The sequence below is a fragment of the Drosophila arizonae genome, chromosome X (genome assembly GCF_054131065.1).
Source record: "Drosophila arizonae isolate 15081-1271.41 chromosome X, UAZ_ARI_1.0, whole genome shotgun sequence".
In the NCBI taxonomy this organism is placed as follows: Eukaryota; Metazoa; Arthropoda; class Insecta; order Diptera; family Drosophilidae; genus Drosophila; species Drosophila arizonae.
Genome location: NC_142927.1, coordinates 31,614,476 through 31,636,663, shown reverse-complemented (window position 1 = coordinate 31,636,663; position 22,188 = coordinate 31,614,476). Strand labels below are relative to the sequence as shown.

General features: G+C 37.9%; 1 protein-coding gene across 8 annotated transcripts; it reads right to left on the bottom strand.

Annotated features, from left to right (window-relative positions):
• Nucleotides 1–1,808: 1,808 nt before the first annotated feature.
• On the bottom strand, nucleotides 1,809–22,030 carry LOC108617756 (phospholipid-transporting ATPase IF). Of its 8 annotated transcripts, none has more exons than XM_089474419.1 (11): nucleotides 12,614–12,687; nucleotides 11,707–12,016; nucleotides 7,877–8,084; nucleotides 7,673–7,798; nucleotides 7,062–7,608; nucleotides 6,535–6,949; nucleotides 5,196–5,944; nucleotides 4,609–5,111; nucleotides 3,742–4,555; nucleotides 2,238–2,564; nucleotides 1,809–2,173 (listed from the first exon to the last, which is right to left on the bottom strand). In XM_089474419.1, the coding sequence occupies exons 2-11, from the start codon at nucleotides 11,839–11,841 to the stop codon at nucleotides 1,960–1,962; spliced, it is 4,038 nt and encodes a 1,345-aa protein (XP_089330545.1). In that variant the 5' UTR covers nucleotides 11,842–12,016; nucleotides 12,614–12,687; the 3' UTR covers nucleotides 1,809–1,959. The 8 variants fall into 8 exon arrangements, with proteins under 8 accessions (XP_089330545.1, XP_089330544.1, XP_089330546.1 ...); XM_089474418.1 differs by having other exon boundaries at nucleotides 11,707–12,189; nucleotides 12,614–12,683; XM_089474420.1 differs by having other exon boundaries at nucleotides 11,707–12,037; nucleotides 12,614–12,649.
• Between the last annotated feature and the right edge of the window lie 158 nt (nucleotides 22,031–22,188).

Below are 22,188 nucleotides of genomic sequence, written 5' to 3'. Positions count from 1 at the left end.
GTAATTTACAGATTTTTGGTACCACGTATTTCAAGTACTAGAGACTTGTGCTTCGGAATGTACACACATTTTAACCAACTTTAGGGCGTGATCGCCCTAAAAGTTTCATAAAGATAGTCCATCTACAAAAGAAACTATTCAACAATTAAATTCTCATAATATTGCCCACACCGCAGTGCACCCCAAGCGCAGGTAGCAGAGCGCGTGCTTATGCGTATGTGTGGATGCATGTGTATGTACATATGTATGCAGAATGATTAGAATATCAGCTTGGAGGGTTTAGAGTATCTCCTAGTTGAGCAGTCTCGACTAGAGCTTTCTTATTTGTTTATAATTTAAGTTGGTCTGTTCGATCAATTGCTGCATACCACATAAGCTGATTGTCGCAATCTTTTAAATGGTGGGCCCTTAAGCTGAAAGCACGAATTGCAGGGTATACTTATCGTATCTATGTATGTGCTAAATAAACAAATACATATATGAGTGTATAAGCAATTCATGTATCTATATTTCTAATTTCCAGTACCGCCCCATGGTTGGCTTGAAATGTGATTCTGTTTATCTTCCGTGCGCTGTTCCAGGGCACTTTTTATCATCGTTGTGTTTGATCATCAGTTAACTTCGTAGTTCGACCTCGTAGTTCGAGTTTTGGAACAAAAAAAAAATATTTATATATACTTTATATGTATACCCGACAAACGTTGCTTTGCCCTATCATTTCTAGGGAATATTTTGTACTTAAATACAAAATAACTAATTTACTATAAGTGTGTGGGGATACCGTTATAGTCGAAAGCGTTGTAAACAACCGAAGTATGCTTTATTATACCCTGAACCCATTGAAAATGGGAAATTAGAGTATAATGGTTTTGTTAAATGTATGTAACAGGCAGAAGGAGGCGTGGCAGACCCCATAAAGTATATATATTCTTGATAAGGGTGACGAGCTGAGTTGATTTGGCCCTGTCCGTCTGTCTGTCTGTCCGTCTGTCCGTATGTTTGAACGCGTCGATTTCCGAAGATATAAGAGCTAGAGACTTGATTTTTTTTTTTAAATGACCGTAATTATAGCGCGCATATCAAGTTTATCATTAAAAATCGATAACTCTTTTTTTATCAATGAAAAACCTCATCGAAAACCAGTTATAAAATTATATCTTCTACATATTTATTGCTAGAGTCTCCAAATTGTTAATGTATGCTTATATGCAATTTATACAATTTCGTTTTTTGTTAAAATTTACCCCCCACCCTTAAATTCACCCCCTCACCCTCACTTTTTCAAATACTAGAGACATGTGCTTTGGCAATTACATGCATATTCATGTTATAATCATAATCTGAGAGTTTCATGAAGATCGTACGTCCACAAAAAAAGTTATTAAGCAATTAAGTTCTCATAGTAAGCTCTCACTGCCGCCCATGCGTGTTTATGCTTGTGTGTGTATATGTATGTAATTGATTGTGTATATATGTGTGTGTGTGTGTGTATGTGTGTGTATGTGTGTGTATGTATGCCTGTGTGTGCGTGCGTGTGTGTGTGTGTGTGCGTGTTTCTTGTGTATAAAAAGACATTTATACAGAATAAATTTTTTTTACATGAGAGCATGACCAAATGGCACTGCAAAGATCCTCAATGGCAATAAGGAAAATAACGCTTTTTTCAAGTATTCGTCGATTTTTTGCGTATTTTTTAAGGTATACTCTCCTAATCGGGGCGGAGATAAATCCAAAAAATCAAAAACCATGAAAATTGGTCCAGCAGATCTCGAGTTATAAGTGTTGTAACACATAATACGACTTTGTTTTATATATATAGATATACATATATACATTTATTTAATTTTAACAAACAATAAATTTTACTTTACAAACAAAAAAGATACATATATATGTATATAATAGTAATATACATATGTACAAATAAAACAAAATAAATAAATTAAGCTTAGGTATGTATTATAAGTAGGTCGACTCGAATTTCTGGCGCATTTCAAGCTTTCGTTGTTTACCTGGGAATATGCTAAATTTCTTGATCTTAAGAGCTCTCTGGAGCATTCTCAGCGTGAAGTCGGGCAATAGAGCAGCGACAACCACTAAAATGACGTACAGCCATACGGGCAAGGAGGCTAGAAGGTTGTTATACGCCCAATAAATATCAGTGTCGTAGTCCCTGTGAATCAAGAATTTATAAACTCTAAAATTGATGATCACATTTGAATTGCGGTCGAACTTACAGATTGATAACGTTGTAGATGACGGTCGTAACCATAAATGCAAGTATTGATAATAATATTATCGCAATGTACCAATAAGAGAGATACATGGACTCCAACCAGAGCTTCAGGTTCACAATGATCACCACAGCCCAGATAAGCAACGTCCCAAAACATGAGAAAGCCGCCGTCTGGCCCCAACTCAGTATGACGTTGTTAAAGTAGAACATACAGTACGCAAAATAGAATATGATCACCGAATGGTAAATCGCAAATACGGTCCACATCAGGAAATAGGGCCAATGCAGCTGCTTATTGTTTGTGTTTTTCCTATAGAGTTTCGGATTACTACAAAAGCAAACAAGAAAATCAATTGATCAAGTCAAGGCGAAATATAATTCAGTCTAAGGGGGCTGATGTCATATGAATAATGATATCTTATATTATTACATTGAGGTATCCCAAGTAAACACTTTAAGCTCTAAATGAGTATACATACATGTATATTAACAAGTAAGAAGGCTCTAGTCGAGACTGCTCGACTAGGAGATACCCTGAACCCTCCAAGCTGATATTCTAATCATTCTGGACTTCTTTTATGCACACATACACACACATGCACTTATAAGCACACGCTACGCGAACTGCGCAGCAAGCAGCGGCTGCGCTTGAGCTGCGCTGCAATGTGGGCAATATTATGAGAATTTATTTGTTGAATAATTTCTTTTGTAGACATACAATCTTAATGAAACTTTTAGAGCATAATAAATATGGTTAAAATGAGTGTACATTCCAAAGCACAAGTCTCTAGTACTTGAAATGCGTTACAAATTTGGGGCGAATGGGGCGTGGTATCCAAAATCTGTAAATTACAAAATCTTTGTATCCATTAACATTATGTACAACGCGAATTTGAAGTCTCCAGGTCTAAAATTGTTCAAATTAGGCTGAAAATTAATGTCGATTTTTCGATTATTCTCGATAAAAAAGCTATCGGATGAGTTATCGAAAAATTATGATAAACTTGTACTGCCTATGGTATACACGACTATGCATGCCAAATTTCAGCTCTCTAGCTCTTATATCTTCTGAGATCCTTTTGCTCATACGGACGGATGGACGGACGGTCGGACGGACGGACGGACGGACAGACGGACAGGGCTATATCGACTCATCTCGTCGTCCTGATCAAGAATATATATACTTTATGGGGTCCGCGATGATTCCTTCTGCCTGTTACATACTTTTCACAAAACCATTATAATCTGATTTCCCGTTTTCAATGGGTTCAGGATATAAAAATTTGGCAACTCAAGTTTCTAAGGTATTGCAATGCCTATCGATATGTCTTGATGGACTATTGCCTAATTAGTCTAAAATGTACTCTATATATAACCAAAATGAAAATCCGTTTAAAGTATTAGGTTAGGGTAGAGAGATGGTTTTTAGATGGATCGCTAATAAAACTTTATACCATTGCGTAGATTATCGTCTTATAAAAGATACAATCAATGCATATACTTACTGCATAAGCTTCTCCTCGGTGTAGGGCTTTTCAGTTAGGGATATGAAGAGAATGGGCAGCGACGTGTAGATCACATTGTAGAGGGTCAGGAACAGAGAATCGTAGACGGACGACGAAGAGAACAACGTGTGAAATTGGAATAGAAACATAATGCCCATAAACACGATGTTCTTGTAGAAGAAGTAAAGCACCAGGAATGAAAGTCGCACGCTGTGAAAATGGCCATGGACCAGAAGCAGACGCTTCAGCATGCAAAACTTAGCAAAAGCGAAGTCGGCACAGCGAGCTGCCTGGCGGCCCTCGCGGCCCATTATGCCAATGCCGACATGGGCTTCTTGGATCATGGAAACGTCGTTGGCTCCGTCGCCAATGGAGGCTGTAGTATAGTTCTCATTGGATGACTTAATAAGGGCCACTACCTCGCTCTTCTGCAGGGGACTAAGGCGACAGCAGAGCACAGCCGTGCACTTGACGGCCACGTCGCGGAACTCCTTAGGCGCCTCGGCCAAAGCGACGGCCAAGCTCGTGCCATCAATGAGCAGAGCGCACTCCCGTCCCATTCCGAAGACAATCTCGCGTTCGAGAACATTCAAGTGAATCAGCAGATCGTCACGACTTTTGCACTCGAGTATGATATACTTCTTGGCGTCGGGCGGTATGTGACCACAGGAGAGGGCAATGTTTAGCGCCGTTTCTACTTTATCGCCGGTGAGCACCCAAATCTTGATACCAGCTGCTTGCAGAGATACCAGCGTATCTGCCACATCATCCTGCAGCGCATCCTCGACAGCCGTTGCGCCAAGTAAGTCGAGGTCTGTCAAAATATAGATATAGTAGTTTGATTATCAGATAACATTGTCGACTTACTGCTCTCAATCTTAGAATAGCATTCCTCGCAGAGCTGCTTGCGATTCTCCAGTGAGCTATTAGCCTGAGCCAGGGAAGTGACGAATTCCTGGTACTCCATTTCGGGAATCTCTCGCCTGGCTATAGCCAAGGTGCGCAGACCCAAGCGAGCGAAGTCGCTGATGTGGTTATCCGTTTTGGAGACCATAACCGCCGAACTGTTCGCACATAGAGGAAACACATAGCTCTCCGCGCCTTTGGTATAGATCCACTTCTTGCCAGCCTCGTCGCGCACAATTACGCTCATGCGTTTGCGATCCGAAGTAAACTCTAACACATGCAGGCGATAAAAGCAGTCCTCCTTGTGTTTATTGTTGTTGATGGGACGCTTATAGTCCACATGTGGGGGAACAATACGTACACGCAGTACCTCATCATCGTCGCCAGTGTAAACCAGACCCAAAAAGGCGCACGCCTCCACAAGTGCCTTCTCATCCGGACTGGATGCCTGGTAGTCCAGCAAACTATTCAATACAACCGAAATGGGAAACAGTTAGCTTTTGCACCAGCAGGAGCAGTAGCAGCAGCAGGGGCAAATTTATAGTTACCACAATGTTTGCTGAATTTCATTTTTGCGGCGCTGGGACTCGGCACGTATAAGTATTGTGGGCTGGCGTGTGAATAAAGGCGCTGCATAGGACTCACGCGATGTGGCACTGGCGGTGCGAAAAAGCCCGCCAACCGGTGGCGTCAAACTGCCGACGGGATTGGAGAGATACGCATTGGGAGCACCGTATGAATGGGCACGCCTGTGACCCAAGGCGGAGGCACTGTTCGCTTCCGCATACTGCGGCAGATCACGCTCTGAGGTAGAACGCTGGAACTGCAACGATATGGGGCGCATCAGGTGCGGTAATTGTACTGGCGTGCCAGCCATTGAATGACCGTTCTGCTGCTCTGTGGTGCCACTGGCAATCTCGCCAGCGGGCGCAATATGCACCTTGTTGGATCGGGCGAAGTTCGGGCTGCGCTTGACTACCTGCGGACGCTTGCGTCGTTCCACTTGATAGATGTCGTCGCCTATCAGCAGAGGATTCACGTCCGATGAGGTCACCGTCGCATTGACACCGTTCGGATGTGCTGACACGGATGCTTCGATCGTGTTGCTTACATTCAGCTCACTGTGCTGACTTGAATTATGACTCTCCTCGGTGATTTCGGTCATGGAGTACATTTCCGCCGGTCCAGACTTGCTGTGTTCATTCTTATTGTTTACCTGCACATCTGCCGGCGGGCTAGTTGCTACCTGGACTGTGTGGCATACGGCCAGCGCTTGGAAGAACACCTTCTGGTCTTTCTATTAAACACATATTGTAAAAGTCGATATATCAATACACATACATACATATATAACGGGCAGACATTCCCCATAAGGCATATATGTACTAGACATCTGCATGGATGCATTCAAAAGGGCTATTGAATCATTCAATTTTAAATGAGCACACTTTTTTTCCTGTACAGCATTAAATGAGTACCAGTTAATATTTTGCAACATTGTATGTTGACAGCTGGTGTACTCACTCAAATAGCTAAGTTGCTCTAGTTCTGATCTCCCTGTGCTTATCTGTGCGTCAGTCTGTTCATCCTTAAACTACTGACGCTATGGAATTGGTACTTCAAATAATTATTCTTGTTGACCAAGAAAGCTACAAAATTTGTTGAGACGTTCTAGCCTTAAATTATTCGTATTTCACTGATCAAATATAAGCCTACTAATCATTGAGACATCATCTATAATCATTTATTTTTCTTTGAAGCCCTCGCCCTAGTGGCCTAGTTCTAAATAGACCTTATATTTATGAATTTTTTGGAAGATTATTTAGAAGTCAGCGATAATATGAAATTAAAACTAACTTTAAATATGTAGTTAATATGTTGACCTACGGTAAATTTGTTGATGTCAATCAATGCTTTGGTCTCACAATCTTCCAGTCGCGTCTTCTTGTAGGAAAACTTATGGCCTGCTATTGAGCACTGCTGAAAATTCATTTCATTTTTTGTGAGCGTGCCCGTCTTATCAGAGAAGAGTATATTGATCTGGCCGAGCTCCTCATTCAAATTCGATGTGTTCACAACGCACTGTTGATCGGCCTCCTTATCATAGAGCTCTGTGTCCCACTCCATAAAAAAGCCGCCAATGACGCGCTGAAGTTCAATGGTAACATAGAGCGAAATGGGTATCAAATAGTTGAACAGTATGAGAAATGACAGGTAGTCCTGCAAGAACTGTTTAACGCTATAGCCATCCGCTGGAGGTCCCAGGTAGCTCAGCTTCGGTATCACAAAGAGCTCATTGTATCTACAGAAATAGACATTATTCATTATGAGATTGGGTTACCAAGAATTTCTTCATAACTATTCGAATTGTCTAAGCAATTAACAATGAATGGAACTGTTGTGTGTGTACTTACCTCTTTAGGAAATAGAGCAAGGTAACTATGGCTATTAAAGCTACAAGTATAAATATTAAAAATCTGTTCACGTAGATTTCACTTGAGGCTGTCTTATTGCGTGTTAGTCGACTGTTCAGCTGCAGCTTTGTAGTCATTCCCGTGTAAATGGCACAGCCGATGACGCACTCTGTATTCTTAACACGCGACCCGCGGAGCAGCACATTTTCGGCCGAGAGGGGAAGGACGCGTCCCTCGCCACCGGCTAGCTCGATTTTTCCATTAAAGCTATATAGATCGGTGCCGGGAGTTTCGCATTCGATAATGCCTAGCTTGTGCATCTGCTCAATGGGCACTGTTGGCAGATCCCTAGGCACTAGCAGAGTCTTCAGATTCGATTCGCCATCCAAATTTGCCGTAGTGATAAAGCACTTGCCATGCGGATCGGTTGAGCGCAGCAGGACCAAATCGCAGGGTACATCACAGTCTCGTTCGACTACGATCAGATCGCCCGGGGCCACATTCTGCGACTGTATTATAGCCTCCTCGCCATTTTTAATGATCGTTACTGTTGACCACAATTGGCACATTAGACACTGTCATATGTATTATAACACATTTTGTACACTTACCCGGGGATCGGTTAACAACATTGTCAGTTCTATATCGCAATATGTCTTCATAGCCCTGTTTCGCTGCTGTCACAGCGATCACAAACACTAAAGGCAGCAACGACGTCATGGGCGAAACAGGACTGTCTGAAAATATAAGATAGATACCATGTAACTGAAGTATATATATATATATATATATATATTGTCTGGATTTAGGCTTACCAATTAGTAACGATATTATAGTCATAACTAGAAAATAAAAATTGGCTATGCGGCGAAACTGTTCCAACAGATTCTGCGGCAGGAATGTGAGCAATGTGTACTTCGTGGACTTAATCCGATTCTGATTCGTTGACTTCTTCTTTTTAGCATCCTCAGAGCCGCCAATTTGTATTTGTAGCCAGTCATTTATAGTGCTAACTCTCGATCCCTACAAAATATCAATAAAATAATATGTATAAATATATATATTTAAAGATATTTTACTGTAACTTTATTATTTTATTATTGCTAATATTAATCATAATTCTGTTATTATATATGGTCCAACAACACGAATGTATATATTAGTAATTATATTTTTATACCCTGAACCTATTTTCAATGGGAAATGAGGGTATAATGGTTTTGTTAAATGTATGTAACAGGCAGAAGGAGGCGTAGCAGACCCCATAAAGTATATATATTCTTGATCAGGGCGACGAGCTGAGTCGATTTGGCCCTGTCCGTCTGTCCGTATGTTTGAACGCGTCGATCTCAGAAGATATAAAAGCTAGAGACTTGAAATTTTCCTAGGTCCGTGTATAGCACGCGCATATCGAGTTTTGCTTTAAATATCGATAAATTGTCCCGTTATTTTGTTATCGATTAAAAACATTATCGAAAACCAGCAATAAATTTATATCTGCTACATATTTTAAGCTAGACTCTCCAAATTTTTATGTATACTTATGCATTTTATACAATTTCGTTTTTATTAAAATTTACCCCCCACCCCCAATTCACCCCCTCACCCTCACATTTGTAAAAGGTGTATTTCAAATACTAGGGAGTTTGCTTTGGCAAATACATGTATATCCATGTTATAATCATAATCTAAAAGTTTCATGGAGAAAGTCCATCCACAAGAAAAGTTATTGAACAATTAGGTTCCTATAGTAAGCCACCACTGCAGCCAATGCGTGTTTATGCGTGCGTGCGCATCTCTGTGTGTGTGCGTGTGTGTGTGTATGATGTGTGTATATGTATGTGTGTATGCTTGTGTGTGCATGCCTGTGTGTGTGTGTGCGTGTGTGTGTTTTGTGTAAGCAGAAAGACGCGAAAAATGATTGAAACAGCTATTGCTCGAAGGGTTCAGGGGATCTCGTAGTCGGGCAGTCTCGACTAGAGCTTTCTTACTTGTTAGTACTTTTATTTATATTATTATTATTATTATTATGTTATTTTTAAGAAGATATGAGCGACGATATGGAAACTTTGGTATACGCGGCAAGGAATCTGGCTTCTGGTAGGCAACGAAAATTATCTTTAGCATAGATACATATGTGTATTACTGAACCCACGTCAAATGGAGAAATGTGAGTAGCTCGGGGGGAGCATTTCTGCAAATGCAATGACCTTCTTTAAGTATAGAGAAAAGAACAGAGAAGAAGAAATAAGAAAGCTCTAGTCGAGACTGCTCGACTACGAGATCCCCTGAACCCTTCGAGCAACTGATATTTCAATAATTATTCGCACATGCACACACACACGCATACACACAGCCATACGCACGCAAAAAGCTGAGGGTGAAAGGGTGGATGAAGTCTCTAGCTCTTATATTTTCTGAAATCGACGCGTTCATACATACGGACAGACGGACAGACAGACGGACAGGGCCAAATCGACTTAGTTCGTCGCCCTGATCAAGAATATATATACTTTATATACCTGTTACATACATTTAACAAAACCATTATACCCTGATTTCCCACTGAAAGTGTGTTCAGGGTATAAAAAGAAAATGCCCATAGAAAGCGCCATTTTTATACCCTAAACCCATTGAAAATGGCAAATCAGGGTATAATGTTGTTGTGAAAAGTATGTAACAGGCAGAAGGAATCATCGCATATCCCGTCCGTCCGTCCGTCCGTATGAGCAAAAGGATCTCAGAAGATATAAGAGCTAGAGAGCTGAAATTTGGCATGCATACTCGTGTATACCATAGGCAGTACAAGTTTATCATATTGTTTCGATAACTCATTCGATAACTTTTTATCGAGAATAATCGAAAAATCGACATTGTTTTTTGGCCTAGTTTGAAGACTTTTAGACCTGGAGACTTCAAATTTGCGTTGTACATAATGGTTATGGATACAAAGATTTTGTAATTTACAGATTTTGGATACCACGCCCCATTCGCCCCCAATTTGTAAAAATTTCAAGTACTAGATACTTGTGTTTTGGAATGTACACACATATTCACCATATGATTACGCTCTGAAAGTTTCATTAAAATTGTATGTCTACAAAAGAAATTATTCAACAAATAAATTCTCATAGTATTGATCACACTGCAGCCCAAGCGCAGTCGCTGCTTACTGCGCAGTTAACAGAGCGCAGGCTTATGCGTGCGTGTGGCATGCGTATGTATGTGTGCATAGAAGAAGTGCAGAATGATTAGAATATCAGCTCAGAGGGTTCAGGGTATCTCCTAGTCGAGCAGTCTCGACTGGAGCCTTCTTATTTGTTATACCCTGAAGCCATTTTTATACTGCAGCCAATGCGCGTTGGCTTACTATGGGAACTTATTTGTTTAATAACTTTTCTTGTGGATGTACTTTCTTCAAGAAACTTTCAGATTATAATTATTATTGAAATATTATTTGCTCGAAGGGCTCAGGGGATCTCGTAGTCGGGCAGTCTCGACTAGAGCTTTCTTACGTGTTTTAATTTGTCAAATATTCAATAGAATATGTAGATCCTATACTAAACGTTTCATTGAATTCCGTTAAGTCAATTGACGTTAAAAAAATAATAAAATGTTTAGCCAGTTAACAAACGCACGAGCAGCAGCTAGCACATTCTTAGAATCACATCAGCTGTTAGTTTGGTATAGTTTTGCTAGATGGCGCTGCAGCAGTGAATCTATTTCAGTTTTGCCAACGCCGCCTTTAAAATTGAGGTGGCGGAGAGAGTAGCGGCGTGACGCTCGATCGAGAAGCCGCGAGCTCGAATCTAGAGCGCGCAGCTGAGATTAACTTTTTAAATTGTTTTCAAAATAGTTATGTATATAATTAAATGAGTTTTCTATTTCTCCAATATTTTTAAATACATCTAAATTGAAATTTTAACCATACCACATTTTTATAATTTTGGTTCAGGGTAGTATCAGTCGAGCACTCTCGACTAGAGTTTTCTAACTTATTTGAACTCCAATTTGTTTACTGTTACTAAATGGTTCCCGCGGACATATCGAAAGATCCATGTACTTCAATTAGACTCTTGCAATTAAATATAAACATTCATAAAAGTTTTGTTTATTTATTTTATAATGTTATACAAGCATTTCATCCCTAATGTAAAGCATTGCCCGGGAATCATTTTATTTGAGGCTGTATTGTGCTTGCTAAAAGGTTAATGGGGTTAATAAATATGTATATGAGAGAATAACCAAGAAGTTATTCATATAATATATATATATATATATATATATATATATATAATATATTATAGATATATATATATATATATATATATATATCTTTGCATCCATGAATAACTTCTTGGTTATTCTCTCAGTTAGACAAGCTACCGATCGGGTTACGACTCGGGTCGCATATTAAATCAGATTGTCTTCTAATTAACCCAACATTGCTGACTATGATTCATATTTAGAATATGAGCGAGGCGACATGACGACTAGTGAAGCAACCAACTGTTAGAAACTATAAGATTCGGTGTGAGAGAGACTGTTAAGCTTTCAGTTTTGTTTAGTACTTCATTAGTATATATGCACATATATATATGCATGCATGAGTTTTTTGTTCTATGCATAGGTTATTGTGACGAACCTTGCGTTGTCTCCATATAAATGTTTCCTTTAAATAGTAGTGCGGTTCCTGTTCAGGCCAGGTAGATGGCTGATATACACCGATATGATTAATGCGCCGAAATCCGCTTAGATAGTCATGGCCAAAGAAATTCATTGTCTAAGACCTGGCTGACACTCATTAGCAGATCAACCGTTTTAATCATATACAATTTGTGTATGTGCATTTTTCTCTATGGAAGTTGTGCTCAGTCCAGAGAGAGTTTCAATGAGAGGAACAGAGACACAGACAGCGACGGCGACGGCGACGGCGACAACTGACACATAGTTAGCTAAATCAGATCGAATTGGAACTGTAATTGATTGCACTTGTAAGCAACTTTCATGTTCTTTTCTGTGCTGTTGCTTTAAAAGCATTTCCTTTTGATGTACTTCATCTGCACGATTCTCAGATTGCGTCTGTATCTGTATAATTTGCTTTCTCCACACATATTAAAATTATAACCTTAAATCGATGTTAAGTGGGTAATTTTAACACTTCGATTGAGCAGTATATGTATATATACGTATATACATATATATATATATATATATGTATATGTATATATGTATATGTATATATATATATATATATATATATATATATATTATATCTCATAGTTCCCAGTGTATGTAGGTGTGCATATCAGTGCGTGGTATTTGTTTTTCACATTTACATGACTTTTAGGTAGCTGTTTAATATTTTTACACGCTCTTGACGTCAACATCACGTAATAAATGTGAGAATTGCTCTCCACTCAATGAGTGCATAATATATAATAATATATAATATAATATATAAAACATTTAAAATATTTATATTATTAATCTATATATTCTATTGTTGTAGACTATCACGATAAATCTGTTAAAATGATAAATATACATACATATATAAACGAAATCAAATTAATTGCTACCCGAACGCGATGTGCTCAACTTAAAAGCCGTTCTCATACTGAGAATCAGATCTGCATTGCCAGTGGGCACTTCTCATACCCATACCCATGTGCTATGCGCCTTCCCTTTACCAGCTTCCCGCTCGTAAAGTCCACGAGTCAATAAGCGTAAGAAAAAAGTTGATCTTATTGGCGCTAGCTACTGAGTGCTACATTCGGGACGCCAGAGACCTACTGCTCGTATACTCGACTTATGAGTTCAAAGTGCATGCTTAATTTTCCAGCTCGTCAAATTCGTCGATATTTGATTGACCTGAAATATTCGCATACACGCAAACACGGGGCAGAAGACATTTGTACTTTATGTATGTACATATGTATATACTATGTATATGTATAACAAAGATACATATATCCGTTTTCATAATATTTTATATAACATTGTAGATAATATAAAATAAATCACATTCGCTTCATAAAATTGAGTTGACATATATGGCAAAAAGATATATACCTATTTCCCGTAAGATCCTTAAAATAGCGTTGACAATTCAATGCCATATTATAGCACTTGACCAAATACTAAAATACATAATTAGGAATTCAAAAGTTGATGGGCTTGAAAGCGCATTCTGTTTCTATTCGTGCCAGAGCCAGTTACACATAATTTCCTTTTACATACTTAAAAAAAAACTGTAGACCAAACTTGATGGATCTACGACTTTCAGCTTTCAGCTCAAAGCTACAACCAGGGCTATGGGAGAACTGCAATAGCTCAGATAGAGCAATTGTTGATACTCAATAAGTTTTTTTTTTTTTCAATATTAACGTAAACTATTCTAAATAGATTTTCTAATTTCAATGTTGCCAGGTAAAACTGAATTTTTCTTTGAATATGCAATTTGATATTTCTATTTAGTAATGTTTCGAGCAGCTAAGCTCCAAAAGTTGTGCGTCCGAAACCTTTTAAACAAATACAAGCAATTGACAAGCAAAGATAAACAATCTTCCACGCCCAATCCAAATATAAATGACGTTATTGAAAGTTTAGAAGGCGCTATAAGCAAGGGCTTATGTTGAGAACCATAGGTTTTTGTTCAAATATGCTCGACTAAATGGGTATTGACTTGCGCACGCTTAGAGTGTGTCACCGCCACATCAATGCGCACATTCAGCGAGAGATAATACAAAGATAATAGAGTAAAGATTTGACTCTTTCTGATGTCGCAACTCAGCCGTAACGTTTGATGTGAACACAGAGAGCAAATTCCTAATTGAATTGCAGAGTGCGTTGAATTATTTTAATTAAATTTAAAATTGAATCCAATAGTAAATGTAAAACAAAAACAAAACTGTAGCCTACCTTTAAGCATTAATTATTTTTATGTTTAAGTGCAAGAGAATATCTTGATAGTTAGGTAAATATGTGAAAGGATAACTCACCCGCTTGACAAATATCTTAGAAAACATCTTATCCATATTTTTACGAAACCCGTCGAAGTCTAATAAAATTCGTTGTTGATTAAGTACAATGTGGCCCGGAGTCGCAGCAATCGCATACTACCGAACGGCTTGTATTTGTCAACCAAAAGCTGCTCGTATAGGGGCTTATCGCTATTGTAGCAAGTGGGTAGTGAATAGCGGGAAGTGGGTAGTGGGTAGTCGGTAGTGGGTAGTGGATAGCGGTTAGTGGGTAGTGTTTAGTCTGGAAACCAAATGCCCGAATGCAGATAGTCGCCGTTAACGTTCAATATCAAAGCAAGCCAACCGATCTCGGTTAGCGTAAATTATGTGCGAATATTCTATTGCACAAGCATGTATTGTCAAATGAGCACATAGATTCCATTTATGAGCGACTACGAAGCGAGTGAAAAACAAGTAAGAAAGCTCTAGTCGAGACTGCTCGACTACGAGATCCCCTGAACCCTTGGAGTGCTAGCTATTTCAATAATTTTTCGCGTCTTTCAGCTTACACAAGAAACACACACACATACACAAACACATACACATACAAGCACCCACGCATAAACACGCATGGGCTGCAGTGTGCGCTTACTATGAGAACTTAATTGTTTAATAACTTTTTTTGTGGACGTACGATCTTCATGAAACTTTCAGATTATGATTATAACATGAATATGCATGTAATTGCCAAAGCACAAGTCTCTAGTATTTGAAATACGCGTTTTACAAAAGTGAGGGTGAGGGGGTGAATTTAGAGGTGGGGGGTAAATTTTAACAAAAACCGAAATTGTATAAATTGCATATAAGCTTACATTCAAAATTTGGAGACTCTAGCAATAAAGATGTAGAAGATATAATTTTATAACTGGTTTTCGATAAGGTTTTTCATCGATAAAAAAAAGATCGGGATGAGTTATCGAATTTTAATGATAAACTCGATATCCGCGCTGTAATTACGAACATTTTACAAAAAATTTGAAGTCTCTAGCTCTTATATCTTCGGAAATCGACGCGTTCAAACATACGGACAGACGGACAGACGGACAGACGGACAGACGGACAGACGGACAGACGGACAGACAGACAGACGGACAGGGCCAAATCAACTCAGCTCGTCACCCTGATCAAGAATATATATACTTTGTGGGGTCTGCCACGCCTCCTTCTGCCTGTTACATACATTTCAACAAAACCATTATACCCTGATTTCCCATTTTCAATGGGTTCAGGGTATAAAAAGAGGGGCGACGAATCGGTATTAAATGATTACAAGCTCTGTCTCTTTCATTAGTCCAAAATCAAACGAATCACTATCGGGCCTATGGCTATTGTGTTTATTCCATGTGTCATACTCGACGCTCGGAGGTACAATTTCTTTGCGTGCCTTGGCCTCTCGCGCTCGACAGATCTCACCTAATCCAACTTAATCGGTTGTGGACTAAACCAAAACTGTGCACGCTCTATACGACAGTTATTTTCTTTTTGCTCAAATAAGGCGCTCTTGAATAGACTCTCCCATATCAGCTCACAAACACCCTGAAACCTGATAAGAATATGACTATGCTTTACCTACCTAACCTGACTAACACACATTTAAAACACTTCAACATTAATGTTATTTCTACGAAACACTCATGTACATATGGGCAATTCTCTAGTGGCGAATGTGACATTCGTACGTGTTTGAATTTAAAAAAAAAACGAATGCAAAAATATTTTTTTATTTTAACGATTAGTGAATCTTTTAGCTCTTGATTAGCTCTATAATTAGTGCTAATTCTGATTTTAGGCAAATGTTAGTTTTCAAGACAATCACAAAAAACCAAGAGGTTCGCAGGCTACAAAAAATGTAAGTCGCTTTTTAAATGAATAGTTCAACCTGAGATTTTAGCGAAACCTTAAGTGACAATTTATTACAAATAATTTTAAATTATTAGAAATTGGCACATCTTTAAAATGATTTTTATTTGATTCAAAAATATTGAGTAGTTTTTTTTTATTTTTTAGTTTTAGTCAGGGTCGAAGGTGACGTGTCGAATAAGACATTTTTTACACCATACATTTATTATTTCTTTAAATTTTTTAGTAATTGCATCGTACCTTTTATATTTTTCTTTTACTCTTTAAGCATAAACGAAGATTTGAAAAATAATATTTCATTGCATAGTGTCTCTCTTTAAGAACAGTAATAAAAACAAAATGTGCAACATAAATGCTCAAAACAGAACTTTGGCACTGGTTCGGCTGTGTGTGTCAATATTTCGAGATGTGTTATGAATAAATGCAAAATTAGTTTATATTAGTTGAATTAAAATTAATTTCAATTATTTTACATCGATTAGTTATAAAAAAAATGTTATCAGAACATGCATTCATTGAATTTGCACTTTTTGGCTGTGGTTGACCTTTCTGGAGAAATGCCCATATATAAAAAATATAAATACATATAATGCATATATACACATATATGTATATAAATATAGGGATATATCCGATTATTGCATACTGTCAATATACCAAAATATGGAACACATTTTGTTGGAGTTGTGTTCATAACGCAATTCCAAGTTCCATGTTTTATAGGTAGTAGTATATCATCTATTGGTCTATCGGATAATTACCCTTTGAAGAGTTTATAGATTTTGGGTTTCACAATTCGAATAGAATGACGTCCATATTTCCGTACCATAAAGATTTTATACTGCTTCTTATTATCTGATGTAAGCGTTGTTAAGCTAGGTACACACGATGCAAACAATTTGCAGCAAGTTAGAGAAAGTCTTTAGCAATTACCTATTATTATAGCATACTTTATGGAGGAGAACAATTCCAATATATGTAAATGAGTCTCGACGATTTCAAGCAAGCAAGAACGTTGCAGTCAGGCGATACCGATTGCAGAATACTCATTCACAGCCCAAACGTTGTCAACAAAAGTATATAGTGCAATTTTCAAGGCTAGTGCGCAACAAAAAAACAGGCCATTAAAATTGGAAAATCATCGATAGCGATTGCTATCATCATTGCATCATTGCAACTAAGATCGTCAAATTACATATATCATTTATACAATTTTGATTTTTATTATATATTTATATCCATATATTGAATACCGGCTTCAAGCTAGCAACAGATCAACGCGATTTTCCTAAGCATGTGCACACACTCATCGTCTATTCTATGCGTACAGACAGAAGCGCGCCTTTTCCCACATTCTTAGAATTTCGATTGATTTCTGGATCTTCTAGCCTTTACTGTAGTTTTGTCTGATGACGCTCTCTTATTAAGCTATTCTATTTTAGTAACTGCCTGATCAGGCGAAACAGTGGCGCGAGTGTTAAGGGCGACGCAAGTTATGTTAGAGTAGGGGGGTTCGAAACCTCTTCAATGTTATTATTATTAATTTTATTTTTTCCATACATATTTCGTTTTTTATAAAATAGATATATATTTTATTAGGAAGGTACGAGCTTGAATGAATGGCACTTAATACTTCTCTTTTTCTTAGTCGAATAATTTTATAAGTTTAAATTTGTTTCTTCTTAAATAGTCCTCAAATACATATGTATGTATATGCGTAATATGTATATATGTATAGTCTTTTCGCATAGCATCACGCATTCTAGCCTTATACACGCGCTCATTTGTATGTGTGTATGTATGTACACATATGTAAATGCGTACTCTAGCATATTCTAAGAATTTTAGTTGCGATTGATTTGTCTTTGCATTGTTTTTGAATATCCAGCCGCTACACTGGCTTTTCTTTGCTATATGGCATCGTAACAATAATATGATTATACCCTGAACCCATTGAAAATGGGAAATCAGGGTATAATGGTTTTGTTAAAAGTATGTAACAGGCAGAAGGAGGCGTGGCAGACCCCACAAAGTATATATATTCTTGATCAGGGCGACGAGCTGAGTCGATTTGGCCCTGTCCGTATGTATGAACGCGTCGATTTCAGAAGATATAAGAGCTAGAGACTTCAAATTTTTTTTAAAATGTCCGTAATTACAGCGCGCATATCAAGTTTATCATTAAAAATCGATAACTCATCCCGATCTTTTTTTATCGATAAAAAACCTTATCGAAAACCAGTTATAAAATTATATCTTCTACACCCTTATTGCTAGAGTCTCCAAATTTTTAATGTATGCTTATATGCAATTTATACAATTTCGGTTTTTGTTAAAATTTACCCCCCACCCTTGAATTCACCCCCTCACCCTCACTTTTGTAAAAAGCGTATTTCAAATACTAGAGACTTGGGCTTTGGAATATACACACATATTCACCATATGATTACGCTCTAAAAGTTTTATTAAGATCGTATGTCTACAAAAGAAATTATTTAACAAATAAATTCTCATAATATTGCCCACACTGCAGCGCAGCCCAAGCGCAGTCGCTGCTTACTGCGCAGTTAGCAGAGCGCAGGCTTATGCGTACGTGTGGATGCATGTGTATGTATGTGTGCATAAAAGAAGTGCAGAATGATTAGAATATCAGCTTGGAGGGTTCAGGGTATCTCCTAGTCGAGCAATCTCGACTGGAGATTTCTTACTTGTTATACCCTGAACCCATTGAAAATGGGAAATCAGGGTATAATGGTTTTGTGAAAAAGTATGTAACGGGCAGAAGGAGGCGTGGCAGACCCCACAAAGTATATATATTCTTGATCAGCGCGACGAGCTGAGTCGATATAGCCCTGTCCGTCTGTCCGTCCGTCCGTCCGTCCGTCCGTCCGTCCGTCCGTCCGTCCGTCCGTCCGTCCGTCCGTCCGTCCGTCCGTCCGTCCGTATGAGTGCGTCGATCTCAGAAGTTATAAGAGCTAGAGAGCTGAAATTTGGCATGCATACTCGTGTGTACCATACGCAGTACGAGTTTGCTTTATTTTTTCGATAAATTGTCCGATAACTTTTTTATCGAGAATAATCGAAAAATTGATTTTGTTTTTTTAGCCTAATTTGAACATTTTTAGAGATGGAGTCTTCAAATTTGCGTTGTATATAAAGCTAATCGATACAAAGACTTTGTAATTTACAGATTTTGGATACCACGCCCCCTTCTCCCCCAATTTGTAAAAAACGCATTTCAAGTACTAGAGACTTGGGCTTTGGAATGTAAACACATATTCACCATATGATTACGCTCTGAAAGTTTCATTAAGATCATATGTTTACAAAAGAAATTATTTAACAAATAAATTCTCATAATATTGCCCACACTGCAGCGCAGCCCAAGCGCAGTCGCTGCTTACTGCGCAGTTAGCAGAGCGCAGGCTTATGCGTGTGTGTGGATGCATGTGTATGTATGTGTGCATAAAAGAAGTGCAGAATGATTAGAATATCAGCTTGGAGGGTTCAGGGTATCTCCTAGTCGAGCAGTCTCGACTGGAGCTTTCTTACTTGTTTTAGCCTAATTTGAACACTTTTAAACCTGGAGTCTTCAAATTTGCGTTGTATATAAAGTTAATGAATACAAAGATTTTGTAATTTACAGATTTTGGATACCACGCCCCCTTCGCCCCCAATTTGTAAAAAACGCATTTCAAGTACTAGAGACTTGTGCTTTGGAATGTACATACATTTGAACATTATGATTACGTTCTGAAAGTTTCATTAAGATTGTAGGTCTACAAAAGAAATTATTCAACAAATAAATTCTCATAATATTGCCCACACTGCAGCGCAGCCCAAGCGCAGTCGCTGCTTACTGCGCAGTTAGCAGAGCGCAGGCTTATGCGTGCGTGTGGATGCATGTGTATGTATGTGTGCATAAAAGAAGTGCGGAATGATTAGAATATCAGCTTGGAGGGTTCAGGGTATCTCCTAGTCGAGCAGTCTCGACTGGAGCCTTCTTACTTGTTTTTAATTAATGTTGTTCTAAACGACGTGGTGGTGCTGTGGGCAGAAGTGCAGGCGATCTTTATTTTAGCTATTTTGACAAACATGCTATTTGGTTTGGGTGCGAGTTCAAATCCCGCGGAAAACTCTTTTTTGTAAATTGCAAATTTTTGTTAATTTAGCTTCTTTTATAATTTTTGAATTTCATAAAAATGTTTCTTTCCGTATTATGAATATCTATTATGCATATTTAAATGTACGACAGAGGAGGCTACCAGTAACTGAGATATAAACTTTGGCGGTTTGCCACGCCCCCTATGGGCGGATATATATCTACCACAGCTCGTTGGACTTGGGTGGTCAACCCGCTTTTATATACCAAATTTCAGATCTCTAGCATCAATAGTGCCTAAAATATAGCAGAATTCGAAAAATCGCTATATCTTCAGGTCCGATTTGCCACGCCCCTAGTAGGCGATGATATATAATTTTGTCACCCATTTTTGTAGAATCGAAACATCAGCTTACGGGCAAAATTTCAGCATTCTAGATTTATAACTTTCGGAGATACAGTTTTATCCGATTTGCCACGCCCCCAATGGGCGGAGATATATCTGCCATAGCTCATGATCTTGGGTGGCTAACGCGGACCTACATACCAAATTCAGTTTTCTAGCTCTTCAACTAGCATGATTTCTGGTATATCGGAAAATGAATTTTCCGATTTGCCACGCCCCTAGTGGGCAGATCGGGAAAATGTTTACACTTTTTAAATCGGAGATATACAGCGCCGAAATGGACTGCGTTCATACGGGCAGACGGAGAGACGGACAGACGGTCGGACGGACAGCAAGACGGACATTGCACGAAACTAATATACTCATTTCACTTTCGTGAATGAGTATAAAAATGGCAATGGACTTCAAAGTTCAGCATTAGTCTCTTCATATCCATGGAAAATAGGATTGGGGTATTCAGTATACTGAGACCAACCCTTCCTGATGCCAATCAAAAGACTCGTCCAATTGTTTAAGATTTAAATTCAGGTTTCTTAACATACCTTTTCTTAGCATATCTCACACTATAAGCTTACTCATTTCATATTTATACAATTTGATTTAAAGCTTAAATATATAGAGCAAGTTCTTAAGAGTGTGTTGCTCCAAAGGAAGTAATAGTATGCAAAAGTAATATTACAAAACTAATTTATATGATTGCACTTGTTTCAGCACTTAACTATATACTATGTATGTATGTCACTAATCATATAATCATATCATATCCATTTTCAACCGATGGAACATCAAACACTAATTTTACATATAAGGAGTGCTATTACAGTTAGGTACTTCTTTCATAATATTGGCTGTACGGACATCCTCAACTCTTACTCTTCTTCATTATTCCTCAGACCTATATATTTACCTGCCCGAATAAATTGCATTCCAAACACACAAAAAAAAAAAAGAAAAAAAAACATTACTGAGTAGCTTAATATATAGATATACATATAATAAGTTTTTTATAACAAAATGTATAAAAAAATGTTCACAACAATTGAACTGTTTTAGTTTGTCATGTCACATGTCACCTTTACCTATGCATGTATTTGAATGCACGCATAAAAACTCTCGTTATGACCATAAATTCCAATGTGTAAACATACCATTCTGTGTATAATACTGTTTATTGGTCGAATTAGGATTCTTTAATGGAGAGCGAGACACTAATCCTTTCAAATTATATAAATTTCAATCTGTATATATATACATATATACGTATATGTATATACATATGTATATATCTGTTTACATATGCACATATATTTGTGAACGAGTATACACAGGAAGAAGCCTTCTACGCGCAAACTGATCTATCGGCAAACTGCCGAAGAATTGTTGATAGCGATAGTACTCGCAATATGTGGCTAACGTATACATATATGTACGTATTAGTATATACAAAGAGGCTTACCGAACATATATATACCTACCACTAATATATATATATTATATCATATTTGTATTAGTGGTAGGTTCGAGGTGAGGGTTCGTTTGTTCACCAAAAATATATATACAACAGAAAATACTTTCAAATAAAATGATCATCAATCTAAAAGAGAGCGATATACGGACAGACGCATTACCAAATATACATACACACAAATATATGCATATGTATGTATGTAACTAACATTGTATATATGGGCATATCGAAGAAACTTTTGTAGATAAGCTTAGAAACTTTTGAGA

What these genes read in the sequence shown, in the direction of transcription:
- LOC108617756 (XM_089474419.1), bottom strand. Translation starts at nt 11,841, where the DNA reads ATGAATTTCTTTGGCCATGACTATCTAAGCGGATTTCGGCGCATTAAT. An exon ending in TATAATATCGTTACTAATTG is followed by an intron (nt 7,799 to 7,876) that starts GTAAGCCTAAAT and finishes TTATATTTTCAG; the next exon opens with ACAGTCCTGTTTCGCCCATG. An exon ending in GAAATTCAGCAAACATTGTG is followed by an intron (nt 5,112 to 5,195) that starts GTAACTATAAAT and finishes TGTATTGAATAG; the next exon opens with TTTGCTGGACTACCAGGCAT.